The sequence below is a fragment of the Dinoponera quadriceps genome, unplaced genomic scaffold (assembly GCF_001313825.1).
Source record: "Dinoponera quadriceps isolate SergipeBrazil2010 unplaced genomic scaffold, ASM131382v1 scaffold3271, whole genome shotgun sequence".
Taxonomy (NCBI): Eukaryota; Metazoa; Arthropoda; class Insecta; order Hymenoptera; family Formicidae; genus Dinoponera; species Dinoponera quadriceps.
In genome coordinates this window covers 1,562,484-1,588,771 of record NW_014557287.1, presented here as the reverse complement: position 1 = coordinate 1,588,771, position 26,288 = coordinate 1,562,484, and the positions used below count along the sequence as shown (strand labels likewise).

The following is a 26,288-nucleotide window of genomic DNA, read 5'->3' as shown; positions in this document are numbered from 1 at the left end:
GGGGGGGCAGAGGGATAGGTAGTTTCAATTCTTTCCGCGTGGAGTTGCGATTTTACGCGAGAGACCGCCGCGAGGGCCATATTCCGCTCCCGCGGGGGTGGAACTTCGGAAATGGATTCGACGGTGCGATCGGTATTCGCCCATCCGAAACGGTTCGGTACCGTTAAAACAGGACTCCCGGGCCGAGGGAGCGTCCTATCCTATCCTATCACCCCTGTGGAAAACGCCCGGTTAAAATTCGATTCCGCGCGAATATCGAATTGGTAACCTCCGAACGCCGGGCATTATTGAATCCGCTTCTCTCCGCCGCGCGATGCGTTCTAATTTCGCAAAAGAGCAGAGGGGAGAAACGAAATAGAACAGCGGAGTCGTGAGTAGCGCGGCGGCGCGTGCGAATTTCCAATGGGTATTGCTTTAATTTCGACTTTTTCCCCCTCGACTAGCTCTTAATTAAATCGCAGCCCGGTCGAAGCGCACGACCGGTTCCCGAGGTGACCGGGCCGCGATTTATGCACTGCCGTTTCACGGGAAATACGACACAATAGCTGTGCGTGGCGTGCCGCGCGGTAACTTGCTCGTTAATTGATTCTCCAAGAGAGCAGCCCCGTTACGTACAATCGGGCTACAGGGAGCAACCGTCAGCTCGTGACGTGACTTTGCAAAGTGCATCGGGCATGAACGTGTCGTTGCATTTGCGGCGCTTTGATTCGACGACGATGCCATGCGGCTCGATCGCGTGCATTGACGAACGCGGCGTCGCCGCGAAAGGGCTCGAAAGGCCACGGCGGTACATATACGGGACGATATATCGTCATGGCTGCACGTGCTGCTGTGCAACGTCGAGAGAGGGAAGGGGGATAGAAGGAGAGAGAGAGAGAGGGAAACTGCAACAGAAATTGCACACACGTTTCGTCGATTCTTATTGGATCAATCATGTCGTTGCCGAGCGTATTTGTTAATAATAATCAGGACGTAATAATACGTGGAACAAAAATCTGGTTGCGTTAACCGGAAAGAGAGAACAAGCAGATCGGTTGAAGGAGACAGAATTTCCGGCCCTTGTGACCTAAATGTGGTTCTTACAATCGGAAATTCTGTTTTCTTCGACCAAAATGCATCTGGTTGTTCCCTTTCTTATTAATACAGCCAAAATTTCTTTCCGCGTAATTATACATTCGTTGAATCGCGAAATGAAGCCACTAGCGACAAGAGAAAAGACAGAACGCAATCGCGTTGAATGCAAGCTGCGCCGGGCAGAAAACCGACGTCACCTCAGTGTGTGCGAGAAGTCGTGCGTGACTCGAATGCTTTTCATTTATCCCTCTCTCTCTCTCTCCCTTTTTCTCTCTGTGTATGCGTGTATTCCGCGAAATATCAAACAGCACACGCAGCGCAATTCAACGTGCATAAATATTTTGCTGCGCATCTACAAACATCCTTTAATTAACCTGTTTACGCAGGGATTGTTTTACGCGGGCTCCTCTCGCGTTCTTTTTATCATCTCTACCTGCGTACCTGATCGCCGCGTCGTTTCACGGAAACGCGCTCTCACGGCTGCAGCTGCATCGCGCGCCCAGCTGCGTTACCTGCATATAAATAATTACCGGGGCGGCTCTCGCGAGCGCGATTACGGAGTCGCGGGAGAAATCACCGCGAGAGAGGATTGCCGGGAAGAAATGATATTTCGCGGGTTACGGGACGACTGCAGTACGCCGAGCGCGCGCGAAGAATGAGAGCAGGTGACGAAATCTCGTGACGCGCGCTAATTAACTCCCGCAAATTAACTGGCGCCGATGCCGCAAGCCGAATGTTCGATGCAGCCGCGGCGCGACGAGACCGCTAAGTATCGATAATTCATGTCGATATGTATCAACTGGTTCGATCAATGATGCTTCGCGATACTCTCGAATGAATCCACCGCAACCACGAAGATTAATGGGTCGAACGTCAGAGTGGCACGCACTGGCCGGCCAGCCTCGATGCACATCGATGTCGTCGAGCACTTCATCCAATCGATCGCCCGTGTTTGCGTTTGATCGTCGCGCAAATTAATCCTACACCGACACACGCTTTTCTCTCGCCGATCGCTGATGAGTATATTATCAAAATTCTGACGTAATATGCGGATCTCGCCGGGCGCGTCGTGCTCTTTTCGTTCGTATAATTGGATCGGCAAAGAGGTTGATATTCTGTTTCTCGACCCGGCAATAACTGATCGTCGGTGAATCGAAGAACGTAAAATAATAAGATCGCATTGCATTTCAGATCAGTTCGGCTAATTGGCCGATTCCGTTGAGTCGATCGTCGATTAAATCGAAATTATGACGGTATAAACGGGCATAAGGAGGAATGAGCAGCTGGCAGATAGCAGGAAAGACAGATAAAATAGTAGGAAATGGGAATGATCCGTTTCGATTATTCACGGTATTACGCTTTATTCCGCCGGAAAAGCCTCCTACTCCCTACTCCGGCGGTCTTACCGCTTCCATTGTGAACGGCCCTTTATAGTTGAATTTTACCTTCCGAAGCGGTATTTAAAATCCCTCAACTTCACGTCGCGAATTACGCGCGAATGTCGAGTTCTCAGAAACTCGCTGAAACATTCCGGGGCTGCGTTTAATTAAGATAGCGGAAATTTATGTTACTGTTGGCTATCCAATTACTCGTTAAACAAATCACACCGGCTCCTCTCGCGCGGACAGTTACGAGCTTTCGGGAAAAAGCGCGCCCGCTGTAAAAACATTCGCAGCATGCTACGCGTTCCGCGGTCTCTCGCGCGGCGGTAACTTCCCCGGGAAATAACAGCGATGTCCTTCCGCGAGACGCAGGTAATCTAGGAGAGAGGGGAAGAGAGAGAGAGAGACGAGAAAGTTCACGGGAGTAGCGCGCGAGGAGGAAACCCGAAGGAGTCCGAGCGCGCGTCGTAAATGGGAAATCAGGGTCGCCGGGCGAATCGGGATCGACGGGCACTCGAGTCGGTGCGATGGGCGCGCGATGCTGTTAACAACGATCGCGGGGAAACGAAAGCGGGCGCGCATATACCGAGGGGATGAAACGCGCCGGATGCTGAGCCGCTGAATTTTACATCAGCCTGCCGCTTGTCGGCCTATCGGCCTTCTTGCGGCGGCAGCAGCGGCGGCTGCATGAACACGCGTGCGGAACAGGGCCACCGGGTAAAGAGCGGGATAGGCCGGCGAAAGGGGGTCAGCGAGTAAGCAAGAGAGAGAGAGAGGGAAAGCGAGCGAGCATGGGGTTGTATCCGAGAGATCCGGCGTGGTCTCGCCTGTTGCTGCGTCGCACGTACGTCACACGACCACGAGCCGGTATATATACCCCGTGTCCCACCTGCTTCTTCCTCTATTCTGCCTCCCCTCTCGCACCCTTCTGTCGCCCTCCGCCCCATCCTTGTTTCTCTCTATCTGTCGACGTGTCCCAGCCGCCACCTCTCTCTCTCTCTCTCTCTCTCTCGTTCCTCCTCGGCCTTATTCTCACTCGCCTTCCTCTCTTCCCCCTCCCCCGTCCGTCGCGCCGCAGCCTCTCACGGCTTTGGGCTCGACGCCGGTACCACCGCGGCAACCGGCATAGCATCAGAAGGGATGAATCGATTCTGTTTCCAGCTAAAAATAAGCTTCTCGTAGGAGCCTCTCGCGAGCGAGCAGCGCGGAGAAGCGTCTCCCTCGCCGCTTTATCCCTTATCGCCCTTCTTCCACCCTCTCTCTTCCTCACCCTGTGGTGAGGTTTTTTTTAACCGTTCGCTCGCTCTCCCTCTCGGTAATTGGCTTCTTCTCCGTCGCGGACCCTCCCGAGACACGAAATATCCGACGTATGCGCCGCTTCTTCGAGGTGAAGTCTGGCTTAATAACGAGCGCGCGCCGACCGTTTTGACGCACGCGAATTACGCGCTGACGCAGATCCCGTTAATTATACGCCACGCGCTTATCCCAATTGTTTCATCGGTTTTAACGGTTCGCGCGCCCGCGGGAGACTTCGTCCGTGTGTTTAACCGCGTGTTTAATACCGCGTCCCACCGTTGCTTCATACGTTACTTCATACGTACAATTTATATCTACTAGACGTTACAAACGCGCGCTGCCGTGCGTCATTAATCCTTGGATCTTTCTTAAGTAACCTCGAACTGTCAACCTACGCGTTTATTTTAATAGCTTGAATTTCTCTGTTACCCCGAGGAAGTTAATTTCAATTGCGCGACGGCCAATTGTTTCAACGAAACATAATGCGTAGGACATGTAATCACGTTGACAGTGTATACGTATGTTTCAATTTTCTAATGCACTAGAGTTACAATCGTCAGTTACCGCATACCGTTGAAGCCTTTATCCCTGCGATATAAAAGTGCACGATTTTCGCACGGTGATTTTCTCACCGGCAATCAATGCGATTCACGTCTGAATATGCGTGCACTTTATAAAATGACGCTTGTCAGCGTTCCGAGTGTGTACTCGCCATTGGGCGTTGATATCACACGAGTGCCAGCCGTTCCGAGTCCAGATCCTCCGCATTCAACTTCTGTAGTGTCCAGTCGTCGTCCCACGTCGATCGTATTCCACTTACTTCGGTTCACTACATTGCACTCGCGATCGTGATTATTTCAATGGCCTCTCACGGTTTAACGAAACGACAAATAACAACGCCTCGAGAATACACACTGCGAGTCTAGAGTCGCGTGGTAAAAATCGCGAGCCGAGCATCACAGGGTTGTCGACAAAGTTGGGAGAGAAAACAAAAATATCGCGTTTCGCGGATGTTTATTGTGTGTCAACAGAGCAATGTTTTTGCTTCGCGAGAATTCTAACTTTTAACGGGAACAACAAATGTAGGTAACGAATTTCGCGGTGATTTCGACTGAAATAACGCTTTTAACCGAGAATCGACGGTGAAAAATTTAGAAAATTTGCGAAATTGCAACATTCGAAAAATTTATCAAGGGGATAAGTAATGCAAATATCGCGAGAAAAGTAAGTTATACAAATAAACGCGAATTCCGTGTGTGTAGCGTACAATAACAGTGTGCTATTTAAACGTATATTTGGATGCATATTTTATATCGTTTGAACAGTGGGAAAATCACATTGAATAATAGTTCCGTCATATATATTAATTTATATATTATTATTTATATATTATTTTATATATTTATATTTTCAATATATATATTTATATGCGGAAATAATTATAGCCGGAAAAGTTATTTTGTAGCAAGTGCTGTTACAGTGACATTGATAATTATTTCATATGCATATTACCATTGCTATATTTTTGATCGGAATAACAAGAAAAGTACAATTGGTGTTAAAAGTGATTATTATTAACCTATAATAAAATTAATCACGTTTTTTTCCAGTATATATGCAAAAGTATTACAAGCTAAGAGTAAATCGCGTTGATTTCATGAAATCGTCAAACATCATTAGACCTACCAACTAAAATCTTTCTTTTCGACTCACCGATTGTTCAGGGCACTCAGGATCGGTCATGTTTTCTGCTACACAGCTCTGCAACGAAAAAATATAATATTGGTGATTAGATATGACAGTCAAATGGTTCGAAGATACGCGTGGGCACTATTGTATCAACCTTTCACGGTAACAGAGGTTCAAGATGGTGTAATTTCCTTTTAAATCAATGAAAATAAAAGCGGCAGTTACACGAGGATGCTCAATATGATCCTAGCACGTGTGTAAACTAACGTAACGCCTTTTACATACGCTTGGATCGATGCGGAAAAATTGAGCATCACGTGCAACGTCTCCCGAGGTTACCGGTTACCAGCGCGTCAAGGACTGTTGTAATTGCTCGGCGCGATTGTTTACACATGATGTTCGGAAAATTTTGACAGAGCGGCCATGTGCACCACCCGCACACGACTTCTTCGTGAAAATTTTCCGGACACCCTATATATATGTGTTATTGGTTAAGTGACTTTCAGCAGACGAGACTACATTTCAATAATTCCCGAGCTGCATGCAAATAAAATCGGTCAACGCTTTCGATTAGATTCCGCCCGCTCTCTCGGGACTCACATCTATTATTGATTTTTGCGGCTCAGCTGATATCGATTTTCGCACTGCGGTTTATTTTTATCTTTCGCTCTACCGCGCATAGAATGTATTGACAGGTTGATCGCTGTTAATAAATTCTCACCATTATACTGTAAATTAATGGAGCCGAGACGAAATCTAATCGATTCTAATTGCCCGATTCAAAATTTCGTTTCTCCATTAACCCTGCAAATCCCGTCAAGCTTGGAAGGCCGAAGCGGAACCTCGAGATATATAACATTACGCATGCACGCTGTTGTTCTTCATTTATGCCGCAAATGGTTAATTACCGCCGTTTTATCCGTATTGAGGCTCAGACAAAGATCTGTTATTTAATGTTCTCTGTATCATAATATTAATTACGATATTACCCATTATCTCATAATGTAATATTTAATTATCCGTTCATGTTGAAATTATCAAAGAGCATCCGGGATGACAGCCGGCAATATCGAAAAGTGCCCAACATGCCCGAGATAGTTAACCAGTATCGCTCAAAAAGGAAGGACAATGAATTCACGTTGTTACGCACTTTCTTTAATACATAAAAACATTATCTCAATTTGAATTTAAACTTCGAATTTCGCGTCCAAAATCCCCCTCTTAATTATTCAACAACTTGCTTGATTTGACTTGCGAGTTAGCGCCTTCATGAATTTATTTCTGACGTCTCGTGAACATCACGGTTCACTTCTTCGGAGTGAGTTGCGACCCGAGATCTCGGAAGCTAAATCAAGTATTTATCCACATTGCGGAAGCTTAAAATATCAGATTATCCGGTAACTTTTCCATTTTCCCCCGTAAATAATAATCACATACGCGCGCTAATAAAACAATTAAGATATACATCCTCCTCCCCTCCTCAACGAACGTGCTTTAGAACGGCAATAAACGCTTCTTTCTCTCCCTCTCCCTCCTATTCTTTCTCTCTCTCCATCTATCTTTCCTTTGCGACGATACGAACAGCCCGATCGACAGCATCCGGCTGCTCCCAGAGGACACCAATACCCGTCCGTTACGGGAATGCGTCCGGTGCATCGCGCGGATGGTGGAAGGTGATGCGCGCAATGTGCGACCACTCGACGACAATAGATCAAATAGCCGTCGGGGGAACGCGCCGATTAGACGACTTCGGCTGCGTCTATCTCACGGCGGTACGAATGAAGCACCGTGGTTAAGATTTACGGCGGCTTATCACGCCAAGAGAAAGCGACGAGAGGGCGAGGCCGCGGGCGACGGGATGTAGATCGTAGGTGAAGGCAGGAAGAGGCGCGAGAACGCGTCAAGTTGAGAATTTAAACGGGCTTCCTCCGCAGCCGTCGCGAAGGTTTCGCGTTTCCCCCTTTCGTCTTCTCCTTCGTGTTCTTCGCTGCGCCTGAAGTTGCGTTCCTTGACGAGTCAACGTCACGTTTCCGGACGCGCTCGCTCTCTCGACGACATTTTATCCGCTGTTTTACGGACACCCCACGGGGGACGGCTCATAAACGATGGGTCTATTTTCTCTCCCGGTGAGAGAAGCGATCATCGGCGTTCCTTCGTACTTGAAAACGCTTCGTCCTACCCACGATCGCTCTCGGTCGACGGTTAACTTTTCCATGAACGCGGTAAATACGGAATCCGCTCTCCACACCTCGCGCGCGTATCTCCGCCGGGTGGCGCGCCAATTAATCGCGGGAACTTCCGCGCGGCAAATCCCGAGCGCGCTCGGTACACTCCGGTGAGAGAAGAAGACGCCGGCGAGAAGCACACTCGGCGGCTCGTACGATTTTAATTAATTAATTAACGTCCGTGGCGGATCGTCGCGTAACTTTCTAATCTGTCGTCGTCGCGACTTCATACAATGCCGGGTGGCGTTGTCAGCCCGGCGGGAACGGTCTCGTTAATTTTTGCGCGCTCGCGTCAATTACTCCCGATTCGCCGGAAGGTATTTACGCAGTCGTAATGCGACACGGCGGTATTGTTTTTGCGTTGATATGCGTTACACGCTTCGCGGAACGGCGAGCGTTTTCACGAATTGAAACTCGCGTTTCTGTTATGTTTCATTTAAATCATTTACAGGGCGAGTGGCGCGTTGACGAGTTCGCATAACGCGGACGTGGACGTTGAACGTGAAAATTCGATCGCGTCACGGTCGTTGGCGCACGTGCCGTCAATTTCCAGCGCGCCATCCATCGCGGATTATATCGGCGGGCCGGCTTTGCTTCCCGCCGCCGAGAGAGAACGAGAGAATGATCTTCCTGTGTCTTTCTTTTCGTCAAGTATTTATCCTCGACATTTGTCTGAATTTCTTCCCGACGCGGCAACGTGCGCGTGTGTACACACGCCGTGTTCGCACCGGTATAATTTGATACTTATTAGCCCCGGAATGGCGCATTCGAAAAACTTGATTAGATCCGGCTAAGCCGGGAGAGACATCGCGTTCTCCACCGTCCGTTTCGCCCAATTTGCCGGCTTCTCGTCTCGCGTTAACGGACTATTTGCGAATTTCATTTCATCCGAAGTGTCACGACCCGTGACTCGCCGGTTACCTCGGCCAATGAGAACCGATACCTACTAAATGTCGGTCGGTCGTAACGGAATTTTGAGCACTCTCTCTCTCTCTCTCTCTCTCTTTTTCTTTCTCTTGCGCAGAGAACGTATATTGAATCCCCAACGATGTAAAATATATTGGAAAACGGTGTTGTTCGCATTGCAGCGCGCACCTGCACGTTGAACGGCGAACGCCGGAGATATCGGGAAATATCGAGAGGCGCATCGAAGAGTGATTTTATTGGCGGCCTCGCCTCACGTGCGAAATTCTACGATAACCCGAGAGCGCGCCGCAGTCACGAATCGTATCTCTCGACTTCGCGAAAATCTGCCGCAGGAATATCCGCCCGTGAGAAATCCATTTGGTCGAGGAAAACGGCTCACTATTATTCGCGCGATCGCGAAGTCGGCTTAAATTTCACACACGCGCGGCTGCTCGCGACCGAAAAACCGACGATGCGTCGCGACGTCGGATCAAAATGCAAAAAAAGTAATAACGTATTCTTTTTCTTTCTTTCTTTTTCAGCGGGTATATTAAACGCAACACAGCCGAACGATCGCGGTGAACGAATATCGTTCGCCGGGATCATTGTGAAAGATACAACGAACGTCGTTTTATATAAATTCCTCGATTTGCAGCGCGAACGGCTTTCCCGGACGTGGATTGTTTTCCGCGGCTCGCACGAATCACCGGCCGAGCATCCCGCTCGCGTAACTTTTCCTCGCGCGTTATCTTCCATTTCTCGATGCATTTTTTATACCTTCATGTTTTATTTTCGCGCTCGCCGGCCCTTTGTGCGCCCGTTTCTACGCGTCTCGTGCACCACTTTTTCACGATTTTAAGCCCGCTCTCGGTTTCGCGCGCAACCGACGCTCGCGCGCGCCATATACAAATTATATTTCAAGGCCGCGTCGCATTCTCCGAATAGCCGGTTTCGGCTTGGAAATTCATGAGCACCAAGCGCGGACTTTTCAACGGGGATTTTACACCGATGCAACCCCGACGTCGTAGACACACGCTCGCACACATCGGGAGATAGGTTTCCGCAGGTTGTGCCGGGCGTTTGTATCGTGCGACAAATTGCACATCGTCGTGTAAGCGACGAGAATTGAGTTCGCCGAAATTGCTCCGGTTCTCTCGAAGCCGCGGGCAATCGTAATATCACAGGACCGGCCAGAGTGGATCAAATTCTATCCGGCTTACGCGACCGGCTCTTTACGCCTGGTACGTGCGATATTTTCATCCGTGGACGAGTAAACGTGCGTCTCGACCCTCCGTACTTCTCTCTCAACCAGGGAAAAACATATTTATTCTCAAAAATGCAAATGCGGTACACTCGTAAGTACACTTTCTGACGTAACGACGGAACGAGGGAAAGAGGGAAAGAATGAGAGAGAGTGAGAGAGGGGGGGAAGGGGTACCGCTGTTTATCGATGAAACAATTTATCGCGGCCCGTTCCATCTCGTTGCTGCGCTAAATATTTATCCGCACGTTTTGCCGCTACGTTTTTTCAAGCCGGGCGAATTCCCCGCTTATATCTCGCGCTAATCATCCGGCTCCGCGATTTCACGAAGCCCGATAACCAATTACGACGTGCCGTCTGCAGGCGTCGGGCCGTTTTATTTAGCACTTTTTTCCCCTCGCTCTTTCTCTCTCTCTCTCTCTCTCTCTCTCTTTTCACGCGCATCTCGCGGAGAAGCGAAACGCGGGGGTTAATAGACGGGTATGGTGGCGCGGAACGACCGTGTCGTCGTCTCTCTTTGTGCCGTCGCATTTATCAGTCGGGATTTGCCAGGCTAGACGAACGCGCGACGAGAGCGCGAACGCTTGCTTATTAAACAGGCATTAAATTCCCAATCGGGATTTATCATCAGCTCGCGTGGCTTCTCTTTCATCAAACAGCAAACGCCACGCGCATTTGCCAGATCCTCTGCCACCGTTCGGGGAGATCCGACGGGAGCTGTGCGATTTGCGATTTCCGCTATAGCGCGAGCACGAGCCCCGCGCAATTCCGCGTCAACTCGATAGCTCTCTCTCGGCCTTGACACCAGCCGAATACATCGCCGAAGGTCTCCGTCCCCCATTCACGCAGGCTTATTGCATACTCCCGTAATAACAATAATAATAATACCGCCATACGCCGAGGTATTTCGCTTCCGTCAACGACGTAAATTTCGCGTAGTCGAGCTTCTATTTGCACCGCTCGGCGACGGTCGAAACGATATGCGAGGTCGTTAAGCGGGCGAGCTAGTTAGCCGGGGCTCGCGGCGAGCGAAGCTTCTCCGGGTGGAAGGTTACACCGTGACCGGGTCTGCAAACGAGAGGTCTCGCCACGATAAGGCGCGATAATTCACGAGAGGGTTCATCTCGAGGCCCCGCCGTCGGATAAATTATCAGAGCGAGACCGCTTACCGCGCCGCCGAGGGTCAGAAGTTGCCCTTAAGTGACTGTGTGCATGTAGTCCGGATAGTAAATCGCGAGGCGGCCCGACACTTGCCAGTCGGGTGATGGATTGCCGGCTTAGCGCTGCTTTACTGAGGCCGGCCCAGTAATTCGAGCTGTACGTCGCTTTCAGTGCTAGCAATAGTGTTGTCAACAGGTGTCCCCTCTTTCCCCTCCCCTTTCTTCCGGGGTTTATCAGACGTTCAGGGCGGTCAGACTGCACGGTTCCTCCTTTCGCGCCAGGATGTCCGACAGAAATGTCCGAGAGATAATTTAAATAGCGTTCGTCTCAGGTTCTCCCCGATTTCTTCGACACCCGCAAGAGAATTTTAATCGACTCGTCGGTTGCCAGAGAGGTCACCGTGGGGTGAGCAGCGCTGTAATATTTTGTCGTGTCTCGTATGAAACGTAACCAATCGCGCGTGACAAATTAAATATGTAGTCAACAGGGAGCCGATGAAACGAGCCGGCGGATATGTGCATCGGCAATTGCGTTTATTTGCCGGTATTGTCGGTGATTGAAACTTCAATTGGACGTTGTAATAATCAGCGGTGATCAGCAACGGCAACGCGTTTAATATATTCGTGTCGGAAGAATTGCGGGTGGACGACGATGAAGTTTCGTCGTTCCTGAATTTTCGGAAATTACTCGGTCGCAACGGTCGAGATACCCGGCCGTATTCCGATCATACCCGCTCGTTAACGCCCGAAGTGATCAGAGTTGTACGCGCGCGAGTTACCTGGCTGAGTTGTTCGGGCGGAACAGTTTCGGAGATTGCCGGTCTATTATATTAGGAAGTCAAAAGCCGCGCGCTTCGCGAGATTACCAGTCGCAACGGTTTATCTCTCGAGCGAATTGCATTCCTACGAGTCCCGGGCGGTTGTCACGAACGTGTCAGGATGGACTTGCCACGTGCTCGCGAGAGATCGCCCGACCGGATACACGTGGGAATTGTACGCTACGTTCGCTCGGTCTTACCGTTATCTTCCCGTCCTCCAGAGGACTGATCTTCCAGCCGCTTCTTACCCCGGACTTCTCGTATCGTTAAATCCCCGTTGCCTTTCAAAGCCGCGGTAAGAAAGAAATTCACCGCGCGAAGGGGCCGTCGATCGACCGCGCCGTTCTTCTCGCGGCGCCATTCGCGAAAGCACGCGGCAATAATAATCCTTCGCGATCTTCTCAATACTCGACATTGTAATCCCCGCAACGAATTGTCGTCGTCCTACCATTGTAAACTAAGCAGCCCATTATCTCTTCGGGAGATGTGCGAAGAAGCGGGAAAAATGCGATATCCTATCGCGCATTCGTAGGAGTTCGACGCGCACCGCGACGTGCGCAGCCGGATGATTAAAGGTTGCTACGGTTTTGTCTCGACGAGTTTCGCAACGCGTTCTGTTTCCAATAGGGGAATTTGTTTTTCGGTTAGCCTTTCCCAGGAGAGGTATTTTCCTGTTGGACATATGGGATGTGTTTCACGAAACTCATTGAGGTGAAATTGCTGCGACGTTTGATCATCCGATCGCGCTGAGCTTCGGATGAAAGCTTAAAATTTTCCGGACCGAAATTCAATATTCTGACAGATTGCTCGATTGTATTCGAATTTAATGGCGCGATACGTCGAGCTGCCTAAATAAGATTAAGCGAATAATTAGCAGTTGCAACTAGAAATTATATTTGAAGCTTCGGCTCTTCGACATATTATATTCGAATGATGAGATTTTTAAGTGTGAAAATCCGAACATTCGGATATTCGAGTATTCGAAGCCTCAAATAATTCGACTTTTAATCTCCAAATGTTCGTCATCAAATGTTGAATTATATCGAAGTTTCGAAGCTTCGAATATGTCGAATAGTTCGCTAGTTACAAACATATATGCATGTCCAGATGCGAACAATTAGAAAGACTAATTTGGGCTGTGTCGATTATTAAATATTAAAATTTTATTGAAATTTATGGTATGCACGGTGGCGCATTGCAACCTTCGAAACAATTGGACGATAATTCAGGAGCAAAGCGCGAGATTAGTTTGCATTTTCGAGGACGTATTGATCCACACGCGTATCTTGTTTACAGTTAATATCCGCGCTCGAAGGTATAGTTTAATTTGTAATCAATGCATCTTGATTCGCGGAATCGCGATTAGCATGAGTTCGGCATGAATTTTGATTTTCTGGTTAATTATGACGCGGCCGTAATTGCAATGCGGGCATACCGTAATGAGCCCTGCCTCTTCACCGGGACGAACTCCACGGTGTTCGCGACACTTCTCAGTTTTTTCCCGTGTCTTAAGCGTCGCGTCCGGGAAGACATGTATGTGAATACACGTTACGTAAGGTATACGAGAGGAATCCCGTGTGGTACGCTCGTTGCGTGAAGCTCGCTTTGTAGCCTCGTTATGAATTTTCATGGCGAAATTCCAGAGAGGAGAGACAGAGAGAAAGAAAGCGAGAGAGGAGGGAGAGGAAGAGGGAGAAGCAAGAATAGCGCATCCATGAATGCAAAAATGTGAAAACAATATCACGCCCGCAGGCTGCGCGGTAATGCGAAATTATGCACGAGGACGCCCGTCGCGAGACGACAACGAGCGAACACCGCCGCCTGGAAACTTAGAATATTCATTTCGTTGACTTTCCGACGCGGCTGAATTCGTATTTGCGCGAACGAAAAGTTCAGCGTACCTTGCATGAGAGCTCTCTCTCGCAAATCAGATTTGCCTGAGTTCAATATGTCAATACCATGATATTCGTACCTTCGATATCACGAGCGATATCACGAGTCATTCTTTGAAAATTCCCCATGCAGATCTCGCCGATCCCGGGCGTGGGATATCTCCGTGTCTTTCCTACTCGAAGAGGAAACGGTCAGGGAAGTTTCCGGTGTTCGAGAAATGTTTGTTATCGAAATGAACGCTCCCGCTGCGAACTTAAGCTGAAAAAATAAATCGGATATTGCGTTAGGTTTGTGTGCTCTAGAAGAAGACGGATGTGACCGAGTAATTAGACTTTATATCGAGTAATTAGGTTTTCAATTGCTAATTACGTCTGTTCGCCATCAAATTTACCGTCAGCTTTCTATCTCCTCTTCTAGAGTACATAAATCCAAAGCAATATCCTGATTGGATTTTCAGCCGAAATTGACCGTCTTAGGTTCACGATTACGGAAATTCGTGTGTGAAGGCGCTTAAGATTCCGGCCGATCGCACATACACGCAAATGAAATCCCCGGTTGTATCCTTTCGCATAATATTATCGAAGTAGCCTGAGATGTAGCGGTAATTGTTGGATCTACTTGCGTTGCAAATACACGCGTTTCGTGCCGCGCTAACTCGAGCGCTTAAGGAAACAAGTCGAGCGAACACTTTCCCGTCGATCCGCCGTTTTATCGCGAGGGAATATCAGATCGGGAGTAACGGCGAAATAATCGAGCCCTCGCCGCTCACTTTCCGCGAATGACTGATAAAGTATTCTCTGTTTCGCGCGATGGGTAATCCGAACGAACGTTCGCGATATCCTCAGACCGTGGAAAATCGATAGCGCCAACTAATGGCGTTTTCATAATTGAAACAGTACGCCGCTACGTTCCGTATACCACGACCGAGCGTCCGACCGACCGGTGCTGGGAGACTCCAATATCTCCAAGTAATATCGCGAAATCTACTTAGTCAGCTTGCGCAGGACTTACGTCTGAGTTACGTGTACATAGATCGAGAATATTCCCTCAGACAGTCATCGTTGCACCCGATCTCGCCTGCAATTGCCAACCAACGGGCAGTTCGCGTCTCGTCGCATCGCGCAATGCGCCGTGTCCGATAGAATGTGCAACGCGCGCCTTTTGTCACCTGTCGCGAATACAATGGGACGTTAAAGTCGATGCCGACAGAATGTCCGCCTCGCCAGCCGCGGCTACTTAACGAAGCTTAGTAACGTCAAGTGCTTTAATTAACCGCTTCTCCCGAGCATTCAGACGCACACGCACGCACGCCAATTACAGCGTCATAACGACCTCGTAGAGAGCTAATGTAGCGTAGGTCAAGTGAATTCGGGGCGGACCTAAATTCAGATTGCTTCGTGCGATTTGCGAGCCAGTCTCGCCGATGTGTATCACGTGGACGAAACGCGCGCGCACGTCGTGAAGTGTAACGAATTCGGAGTTGACCTCGTGTGTGCGGCTCTTTCTCTCTCTCTCTCTCTCTCTCTCTCTCTTTCTCTCTTTCTTTGATCTAAATATTATACGAAACATTCAATTGAACAGCTCGTTGAACGTCTATATAAAGTATATTTTTAATCTACGATGTGATGAACACATATATGAACCCATATATTAATGATTTAAATGTTTTATATATATTATTTGTTTATTACTACACGTTTCTACATATTATTTAAATGTATTACCATATATTATGTAGTTATTATTATAATATATAAAATAATAAACAGAATACATAATCTTCATCATCATTGTTATTAATGTCATCCTGAGATCTTTTTTTAATCTAGTATCCGGGTGACCATCATTGGAAAAGTGGCAAGACTGTATGGCATTGTAATTAAATTTCACAAAATTGCGTATTAATTAAGGCTTCCAACGTAAAACGCCAATATTTGTAGTCAGATCTTATATTTAAAACTGTCTTAAGTTTGTCTTCAGATGCTTCGTAGTCAATGAAATGAGCCGTGCAGCATCTGTGAAAATGAACTTCATAAAAACAATCTTAATTATAAGATCCGACTATGAATACCGTTCTTAGAGGATTTTGTTCTAGAACGACTATAAAAGCATTTATCTCTCTCTCTCTCTTTCTCGATTTATCACGCGTTTCCATATTCTCCTTCCCTCCTTCTCGAATTTATTTTTGATTTTTAATTAACGAGGTTATGCGACATTGCTTTCAGGATGACGTTAGTATTAATAATTTCCGATCACGCGCATGTGCCCATACGATATGTGTACGTACGCAGGAACTGCGAATATTCGACCCGTGCGCACGAACACGTAATTCGGTCTCCGGGTGAGAAGAGAGAGAGAGAGAGAGAGAGAGAAAGCCATCTCGTTGTTATTGCGTTTTAATGCTGTGCGCGAGTATAATTATGCGCCCGTTTTACATCGCCACCTCAGATTTTAATTAATTAACGTGTGTGCGTATAATTCACATTATAAGTCACCACACGGCAAATCGATGTTAACCACGGCGAAAATTAGTTAATGTACGCGTCGAGTACCGCAAAAAAGGAGAGGTAATCAGTCTGCTTTAATCTCTGCGCAACAGTCAAATCTCCATTTTCTGAGTCCGTATCATGCGCGATAACCGAGTTCACCTCCCCCGCCATCACCGCCGTCGCCATCACGGATTGTTCCGCGCCGTCTCGCTGAGTATACAAAGGAAATGATTGTGAATAATCTTCCTCCTCTTTCTAACCGTTCTAACCGTTTTCCCTTGCGGAACAAGGAAACGTGGCTTACACGCGGCATAACTAAATACGTTCTCGCTTTGACCACGCGCAGAGTCCACACTCTCCCCCGCTCGGTAAACTCCCACGTTACGGCACACACGTGAAAAAAAGGAAGCGGTAGCTGCGCTCTCGTGTGGCCACAACTTCCCGGCTTAGTTATCCCGTTCATGATACGCGAAGCGCGCAATTTTTTCCCCTCAGTTCGAAAAAGAAACATGGAGAAAGGAATAAACATTCTGAAAGTTGAAACGAGGGAAAAATGGCAGTTTTCCCCGGCACGTTTAGCAAGAGATACCTGGTGCGTTGCGAGCGAGCGTACACATGGGTGGATCAGTGTGCAGTGTCTGTCCCTTCCCTTATACGTTAACAAGACGACGACGACGACAAGGAAATGTGTCATCCCGCGTTTCTTCAAAGTGCAGATGCCCGGGGCGCGACTGCACGAGATAGAGGGAGGGTCGCGCGGAGGCACGCCGCCAAACGCCGAGCCTCGTGAATAAATCGCGAATAAAAACAGCTTGAGAATTTCCTTTGAAAACGCAAAGTGAGGCTTCCCTTCCCGGCGAGATGCATTCTCCATTTCTGCGTGTTTGCCTTCCGGAATGTTGTCGGACGTAAACGAGCGGCCGGATGGAGAAAGTTGTTCACAAAGTGCGACGCCGCGACGGGCTCCGCCAACTTTTCTTTCCGGCCCTTTAAATGCGCACGATCACGGTTTACCTCCACCACGGTTCTGATGTATTTTTCCCCAGCGGAAGAGATATTTATAATTCTGTAATTCCTACTTAGCAAAAAGTCGTCCGTGGAGGAAAGATCAGAAGAGAGATCGCTCGGCTCGCTCTTTTTATTATCACGAGGATACATGCGGCGCAAAACGTCGGGTTTGACTGAAGACCCACCTATAATAGCCTACACACGAAACACTTTTGATTGGCTCGTTATTTTTTGACAACTCCTGTGGATATTCGAATTTTTCTATTCGTGTTACATTCAAATTTGAACAGTACAGTTGAAGAAGAAACATTTTGAAGGTATTAACAAATAGATCTCTTACATTACATGTTTAAATAATGCATGTTAAAAATATTACTTATCCTCGCGGGAGAAAGGAATTGTTCTTTAGTGTTTAATTTATCCAACACTTTTTTGCCCATAAAGCACGACGTTCTAGGGAACACTTTTATTACGTAACCTTCGGCTGAAGAAATATTGCAAAATGGAGCTGCGCACCTATCCATTTTTTACAGGCTGGAGTCTATTTTACATTGCAAACGCTTTGAAGCGCCGTGTAGACCAATCATGTTCTTTCTTTAAGCGTTCCACATCGTTCGCAGCGTGAAATGAATCCTGACCTTAGAGACGCGTCAAGGTGTGAGAAAGAAACACAATACATTTCTCTCTCTCCCTCTCTTTCTCGCGTAATTTTGACAAAACCGCATCGGATCCAGACTTTTATTACAGGATCTCTAGACTTGGCCTCGCCAGTGGGGCTAATTGGTACTTTCAACTCGCACGGACTATCGAACGAGCTGCGATGAGTCGACGAAATCGCGGTTACAGGAGTTATTCGTATAATCGCACCGCGAATATCGAACATAACAAGAACGCCGGACGGATAAAATCGACAAAGCCAGGATACCATCTTCGCGTGAAAGCGAAAGCGTTTCCGAGCTTCCTTGATTTATGCGTTTTTTTTTTTCTTCGCAGCTACGAGAGTGGGTCATGTGAAATCCGGGAGCAGGTGCTTCCGGATTTGCGCGCGGCTTATAAATAGCGGAGCGTGCAAATCGAATACGAGCGAGCGAGCGAGAGAAAGAGAGACGCGGGAAGGGAGGAAGAGAGAAGAATGGCACGAGGTGCTTCTCGCGTCTCTCTACGCTTTGTACCGTTGCCTGCCCGCATTTTTCCACATGTTGGCGCGTCTGCTCTCGATGCACAAATCGAATATTTTCCCTCGCCGTGCGCAAACGGACGAGGAAGGGTCGCGCTTCCCGCCGTCCGATCGCCCACGGCGTCGAGCCGCTCTCTCCGCATTAGGCACGAATTCGATTCTTTGTCATTCTTCATTCTCCACTCCCCTTTCGGTCTTTCTGTTGCAGCACTGTTTCGCGATATCGTACAGGAGGGAGAATCAACGGCAATACGAGCTGAAAGCGGCCACCGAGACAGACTGCAAAACATGGATCGATGCGATACGAGAAGCCAGGTAACTCCAGGCTCGCGCCGAACCGAAGATCGCGGACCGATTAAAACCACGCACACGTCGTGCTGATTTATGGAGATTGCGGGCCGCTCGATCCCGTAAATCACCACGATCATCCCTGATGACCGGGAGTGCGCGGCGGACTGCGTTTAAATTCGAAGCTCCAATTAGATACGTGCCGCCGGCGCAGCAGCCGGCCACGCGAACGGCGATTAATTGCATTTGGAAATTTCGAAAGAAGGGATGAAAGAAGGGGAGAAAGAGACGGAATGAATGAAAGCAAAAACAAACGTTTCGACGCGTCGTCGGCCCCTCAATGAGCCGGTTGCACAGCGATTGATTTTGCATACTCCAGCTTCCTCTCTCTCCCCCCTCTCTATCTTTCTCTCTCTCTCTGTCTGTCTGTCTGTCTCTATTTAATTTTATCCCTCTCGCTGACTTCTGTGGTAGGGAAATTAAATACGACATTGCCGGTATGTATACTGTAGCTTCGTTAAAAATTCTTTCGGAATTAAACCGGTTGCATATGCGTGTCAGAGATATTATTATTCGATATTCAACGTCGATACTCGGCCCGGCGTGAATTAAAATACGATCCCCGCGATAAAAGCGTTTGGGATATGATGCTCGACAGTATATATTTCACCGACCGAATTACGAACGGCAGTCCCTGCGATTTTTCCCACGCCACGCCGCGAAGACAGCAGACGGCGGATTTTTCACGAGTTTTATCAACTAAAAGTTACAGCGCGCGCGCGGAAACGCGGACCACCCGCCACTCCGTTATCATCTCTTCTTCATATTTAGCGGTCCCTCGGATCCTTTTTCCTCCTTCCTCGCTTTTTCTCCCCTTTTTTTTTTCTAGTAACAAAAGCGAGGTAATCTCGAATCGTGTGGTCGGAAATTTACACGCGTTTATCTTACACGGAACAGGGAAGGGCGGACGCATTCGGGCAGGCGCGCGCGCGAGATAATGCGGAATAATTCCGCAAACGGAAAACGTGGTTTGCATTCGCGGCGCGGCAACGATTAACTTTGTCCTCCCGATGTCGCCGGGCGTTATTTCACCTGCGCTTTAGACCATAGACCGGCGGTTTATACTTCGTCCATTATCTGCGGGAGGCTCCTTTAATCTCGTTGATGCGCTGATAAATACGTTTACTGGCAGCGCATTAACACCGAGCCGTCTCAGTCAACAGCCTCTATTAATCCCGGGCGATGTAATTTGCGCGCATTATCGTTCGAGTAATCTTCATCACGCTATCAAACGCGTCTTAGCAGGGGCGGACTGCAGGCCCATGCAGCGTTTATCGGGAAAAGACCGATGCCGGGGCTGCAAGGGTGTGTTATTAATAATCGTAAATGTGTCTTATCCGTTAATCGCGAACCGATCTGCACGATAATCGACGAGCTTGCTCTTCCGGCCTACGTGCGGGCCGAGTTTTCTTAAAAAAAAAAAAGAGCAAAGCTGCTCTCTTCACCTATTTAACTCTTTCGCTATCCCGGCAGAAACGTATGCAGTTTTCCTAGACACCTGTCTAGTTACTGTCTAGTATTAATGCATTTTTATTAATCGTAACAATACTACATAACGTAGGAAATGGATAAAGACTTGATAGAGTTTTATTCGGGGCTATTTCTAAAGTAAAATTTCGCAAGCAGCAGGTTTGCTTATTAATTAATTAAATAGCTTTTTGTCCATTTATTGTTTTATCCGCGTTCACTAAGTGGATTCAGATTTTGCGTATCTTTTGCGCCAAGCAGTAACTGCAGAAAAAGCTCTGCGTCTTGATTGGGATCTCAAGTTGTTTACGGTTAGACAGAAATTAATATAACTAACCACCAACTGCTGAAAAATGCATGGGATGTTTACCAGAGTGCGCAACTCTGAAAACGCATATGTCCCAGAGAAATCCGGGACTCTACTGCTGCTTTTATATTAATTAAAGTTAATCGTTATTAATGTTGTCATCTGAAGAGAATTACAATTTTTATCAATAAATAAATAAATAAATGCACGAGAATGAATTATCTGTAATAAATTATAATGAAAAACCACAATACGCTCAATGATCAAGAAATATATTCAGAGGTGAGATGGTTGAAATTAAAAATATCGCGTAATGAAATATTCCGCGCAACTTTGCGCGATGTCGAATTTACATTGGCGGAAAATTATTTAGTTTCACCGCCAAATGTACCTTTTAATCGGAAAAATAATCAAAAGAATTTTTCTAGCAAGTGTTACTATAGTATCAGTGATAATAACCTAATATGCATATTACTATAAAATGGCGTCGAAACTAACTATAATTTTCTATCAGTGTACTCTTAATGAGAACATGGATTCGGAACGGTCCGGGAATCAGCCCGTCGGCTCCGGCCGACGAAGATAAAAACGCGGTAATGCAAAGGAGCTTCGACGAGGAAGTAGCTTCGTTCTTTCACGAACCGACGAACTTCGCGTGGCTCGGTAACAATTTTGTTACCGCTAATCTCGCTTCTGTCGCGGTACGGTCGTGGAAACGCAAGATCGCCGTCCCTCGCAATTTTTTTCGTCGCAGGTGTTTCACGACGTTGCGCGCGCGAGCGATCGTTCCGCTGATGCTCGCAGATGCGTCAAATGTCGTTCTAACGCCTCGCGCCATGCGACGCACGCCATTACGCGGGGGAAAGAATGGCGGCCACAGATCTGTATTTTCCCGGCTGACACCTCGCAAATTAATAGAGGACGTTTGTATTCCGTCAAACCATCGAGATCGCGTTCATACGTCATCCCCGTATGCCATCGCTTTCCCACTCATTTGTCTAATTAGCTCGGTCGAAGCGAGAAATATTCCTCCGCGTGACCCGGCCATTTTTCTTCGTCCGCCCAATTAGACGCTTCTCGAATGTCACGGACAAAGAATTGCACATTATTCTCACGCGTCGATTCGGCCGCAATTCAATCGGAGAACGAATCGACCCGTCTGATCGTACCTTCTCGTTGACGTCACGTAAAACGGCGGGGTAATATTTCTCGCGGTGAAAGATACTCCATCCTTCGCATGTTCCGCTGCACAGGAGAAACTACACCCTGCCGCTGCTGTCGCGCCGCTCATTTTCCAGCCCGGGCTTATGCACATTCATATGCCGGCGAAGTGGCTGCGCCTCCTTAGATCAACGCTAAGCCGCACCGTAATATGCATAGATAATGATATCCGTGTTACTCCGGCGATTCCGGCGGGCAGCGTGCTCGAAATCACAGGGTTGATACTTCTTCGAGTATCTCGTGTCACGAGGCGGGCCCGATCGATAACTGCTCCGCGCTCTCCATGCGGTCCAAGTCTGAGCGCTTGTTTCCGCGTAAACTCAAGCATAACTCGTCCAGGTAACGTTAATACCGGACCGGACGGCGGTTCGCGCTGCGTACTTGCAGTAGTAGAGATGCGCGTGTGATGGGATACGCGGATAGCGGACCTTTTGAAAATTCGAGTCGGGATCGGGAAAAAAAATCGTTTCGTCGCTGCCGACTAGAAGAGAGCGCGATTTCAACGAGTTCGCGTTGTTGATCGTTATCGTGGGGATCCTGAAAATTTGGAGAAGCGAGAATACACAAGTGAATGTTTAACGTTTCGCGGGAGAGTAGGTTACACGCGTTCGGGAGCGCGAGGACGAATTATGCCGCGGAAATCGCGAGGTACAAATTATTTCGCGTGATTATCGAAATGAAAGTATCATATCTCCTGCTTTAGTATATATGTTGAATGAGGAAGCAACTATTATAATCTAGAATATCTTCGGAAGATGGAAATGTTTTATTCACGGCTAAATAAAGAGAGATGAAAAGAGCTTACATTTGCAGAGAGTCGCTAGCACGATGATCATTAATAATAATAATAATAATAATCGACAGATTTTCCCCTGCTCTCATATTTCGAAGATATTCCACGTGGCGTAACTGCCTCGCCCTGTACATAAAACGTATGCGCGTAATATGGTATCTTTCGCGACGCGATTCTTCCCTAAAATCTCTCTCTTCGCACGCTGAAATAACTTGGCCCTCGCCCGGTTTCATCACTCGTATCACTTTGCTCTCGGAACCGGCTCGGCGGGATTACCGCGCACCCTCCTTCTTGCCAAGATTATGCCGACAGGCCGTAGACGCCGAAAGTCGTGGGTTATACACACCAGGCAACGAGGGATTCCGGGGGAAAAAAGCCACCGATCCATCCGCGGTTAGCCGCGAAATCCGGACGTTTTATTCGTCACGAGCGTATCCCGCTATTCTTTTCAGCCAACCCGATACTAGTAATTGCATTACGCTTTTCAGCCGCGCGGTCGTCCGTCAATTTGGACTCATTTGTTCCACTCTGAAATTTCGAACTTGGGAGATGTAACTTGAAAGACCAAAAAAAAAACAAAAATGACCGAGATATGCATGTGTATTTTTTGCTGTTTCAGAGCACGTCAGAAAATATTTCGAATTTCTCGCGAAATTCTGTTTCTCAGTCGCCCCGTGACTGGGGGCAAAAAATCGTAATATCGTTTTCGTACGAAATTCGCGGAATGTTCATTTTGCGCATTTTTCACTCTCTTTTTTCCCTCTTTGCCCCCGACGGAACACGACGATCCGCCGTTTTACTTCCCTTTGCGATGCTGTTCCGCTTAAATAAAGCTCTCAAGCCGCGACGCTCGGATACGAGCGCATACACGCGCGCGCGCGCGCGTACACATATACGCGCAACTTCCGACTCAACTTCCCCTTTTTTCCTTGGCTATTGATTCCAGCTTCAACAAATTGTTGCTACAAAAGGAGGAGCTCGAGCAGAAGCACCTGCACCTGTTGCAAATCGTCGAGAGCGAGAAGACGGCCAAGTGGCAGTACACTCAGCAATGCGAGGAATTGGCGTCGGAGATAAAAAAGCTGCGAACCGAGGTCAGTAGTCATATCAGACCGCGTATCGCCGCGGCCCCTCATATTTTCCCCGCGATAATTCCGCGAGCACTTTTATTTTCCACCGATGTGGTGGTTTCACCGCCGGTCCGCGCAACGAGAACACCAATTCTTCGAAAACCACCTGACAATTCCGCGTGAGAAGATCCATGTGTGTCCGCCGTTCCTTTTTATCTTTGACGACCCGCGTTAATCCCACGGTGACATCGAAATTGGTTAAATAACGGACACGAATTTCGTGAAATATTCAATCCACAACGTAGACTCGAGATGGACGGTTTTTACATATCGCGCACGAATTGCGTGCGTTTCTTTCAACCGGATGCCAGGGGGATGAATCAAGTCACACTTCCTCAACGACTTCCTCGGTTTTAATTCGTGTCGGAGTAAATTATACCGGCGACAAACGCATAGGTCCAAATTGAAAATTCCGCTTGAGCCCTTCGCGTTTCGAGCCGCTCACTTTTGAGCAGCTTGCGCCTCGATCGAGCCATCCGTGTAACGAGGTCCCCTCCTGCTCATCGCTATCGCACCCCTCTTCGATTCGTTCCCTCGCATCGGCCCTCGACGTGAAAGTTTGACGATCGAATCAAGAGCAGATCAAGAATTAATCAACGCTCTCTCTTGCGCTTTCGCGACGAAAAGCAATATTTATTTACACTCGTTCTCGACGGATCTTCCGGGCTTCGTCGTTTTCCCCTCGGCTGGGCTTGCAGCGGGCGAACGAGCGAGAAGGTTCTACGTATAGGTCGATATTTGCCTCTTTATGAGTTTCACGTCCTCGGATTTCGCCGTGGTTTTCCTTGCAGCTGTGTACACTTAAAAAGGAACTGAGGCCCTCCGTGACGCCGACGTACTGTAGGCCGGCATTTCAAAGGACTATGTCTCAAGGTACCGCAAGTTTATACAGCGGATCTATGGCGCTCGGTGGAGCAGCTTACGGCATCGCCGGAACTGGTTTCGGAGGGGCGCCCGCATTACGCGGCATTATGGAGGGTTCCATTGAAATGCAGAAAATCAAGAAGGTCCAGAGTTTCTTCAGAGGTTGGCTGTGCCGTAGGCGTTGGAAGCAGATCGTTGAACAGTACATCAAAAGCCCGCACGCGGAAAGCATGCGCAAGCGGAACAGGTAATTGTTCTCTCTCTCTCTCTCTCTCTCTTTCTTTCTCTTGCCTCGAGTGGACCCCGATTATGTCCAACTTGTTCGCGGACTTCACTTTCCCATTGCAGCGACCCGCTGCGGATCGTTCGAACCGTATTTGATACCGTGCGATCATCGTATTGGAATTAGTTTCAACGAAACTGACACGTTGACTGCCACAGTGATGTTCGGAAACTTCGTTCCTTCCACGTCACTTTAAAACGTAACGTGCTATTTTAATATGAACGGTTTCATAGTGAATTAATTAATATAATTATTATTACATAATTGTATAATTATAGTGATTTTATTTTAATATGAATATATATTTTTATTTTAATATGAATAACTAAATATAATTTTAATTACATTTATTATTCGGTAAAATTTACGAAAAAGAAAGAAAAATCCTATAAAAGTTAACTCATAATTGGCGTAGAACAGCGAATTCGCCATTCTCGTATTTGCAATTAATATGTCAACGAGCACGACTTGAACGCGAAAACCGACGTTCGAAAAAAGCCTGAAGCATCGCGAACGACTCGAGGGACCCTCCTTCATCGGATAAAATTCACGTCTGACTCTTCATTTGACACGTTGAATAACAAGGAAGTTTCATTTCACGCGTGTTAAGGTATCGAAAGAATATCGATTTCAACGAATATTCTTGCTTCCGCTTTTATTCCACCGATCAAGCTGTTTTTGCTCGCGCGACCGGCGTTTTTCATCGCCACTGGGAGATTTTTTAATCAGCCGCGGCGCGCCCCGATATTTCCTTTCATTCGTGATATAATAGCGACGTAAAAGGCAACGCGGTTATTGGTTTCATTTAATTCGTGCCACAGGACATTGAATATATATATGTGTGTGTGTGTGTGTGTGTGTGTGTGTGTGTGTGTGTGTGTGTGTGTGTGTGTGTGTGTGTACATTTCTGTCGTCCCGTTTTCAGTCTGGTATTTAAAATGGTGGAGGCGGAGGTGGAGTACACGGAGCAGATGGAAGTTTTAGTAATCTGTTTTCTGAGGCCTTTCAAGATGGCTGCCAGTTCAAAGAAACCCCCATGTAGTCACGAGGATGTGAATAGCATATTTTTGAATAGCGAGACCGTGCTGTTCCTTCATCAGATCTTCCTGAAGGGTCTCACTTCTCGTATGGAGAGCTGGCCCACTTTAGTTTTAGGTACGAATCACTAATATACTTAAGCGATACCGATCGATATACGCGAATGAGTAAAGAATCGTCTCTCTGATTCTCGACATGTTGAAATCTAAAAGTCCGAGGACAACGTTCGTGATCTGGGAACAACATTTAGCCACAATCTAACGTTTGATACATATATATACACTCTTTGTTGTGTCCTCTGCAAACAGGACGCTCGGATTTATTTGCCGTCGGGGAAAACATTTTAAGAATGTAAACTCACTTAGGCTGTTATACTGCGCTTTTGTTCGTCCCAGGTTGCAATATTTTTCCATTACATTAACTGTCACTATACTAGCCTCATATGCCAGTGTGATATGA

General features: G+C 47.6%; 1 protein-coding gene across 5 annotated transcripts in view; it reads left to right on the top strand.

The window, feature by feature from the left end:
- Positions 1 to 26,288, top strand: part of LOC106748948 (ras-specific guanine nucleotide-releasing factor 2-like) — a 60,173-nt gene that overhangs the window by 17,384 nt on the left and 16,501 nt on the right. For all 5 annotated transcript variants that reach the window (XM_014627906.1, XM_014627909.1, XM_014627907.1 and 2 more), the window contains exons 5-8: positions 18,587 to 18,693; positions 23,461 to 23,608; positions 24,436 to 24,755; positions 25,717 to 25,946. In XM_014627906.1, coding sequence (XP_014483392.1) covers positions 18,587 to 18,693; positions 23,461 to 23,608; positions 24,436 to 24,755; positions 25,717 to 25,946 — 805 coding nt within the window. The remainder of the gene's footprint in view (positions 1 to 18,586; positions 18,694 to 23,460; positions 23,609 to 24,435; positions 24,756 to 25,716; positions 25,947 to 26,288) is intronic.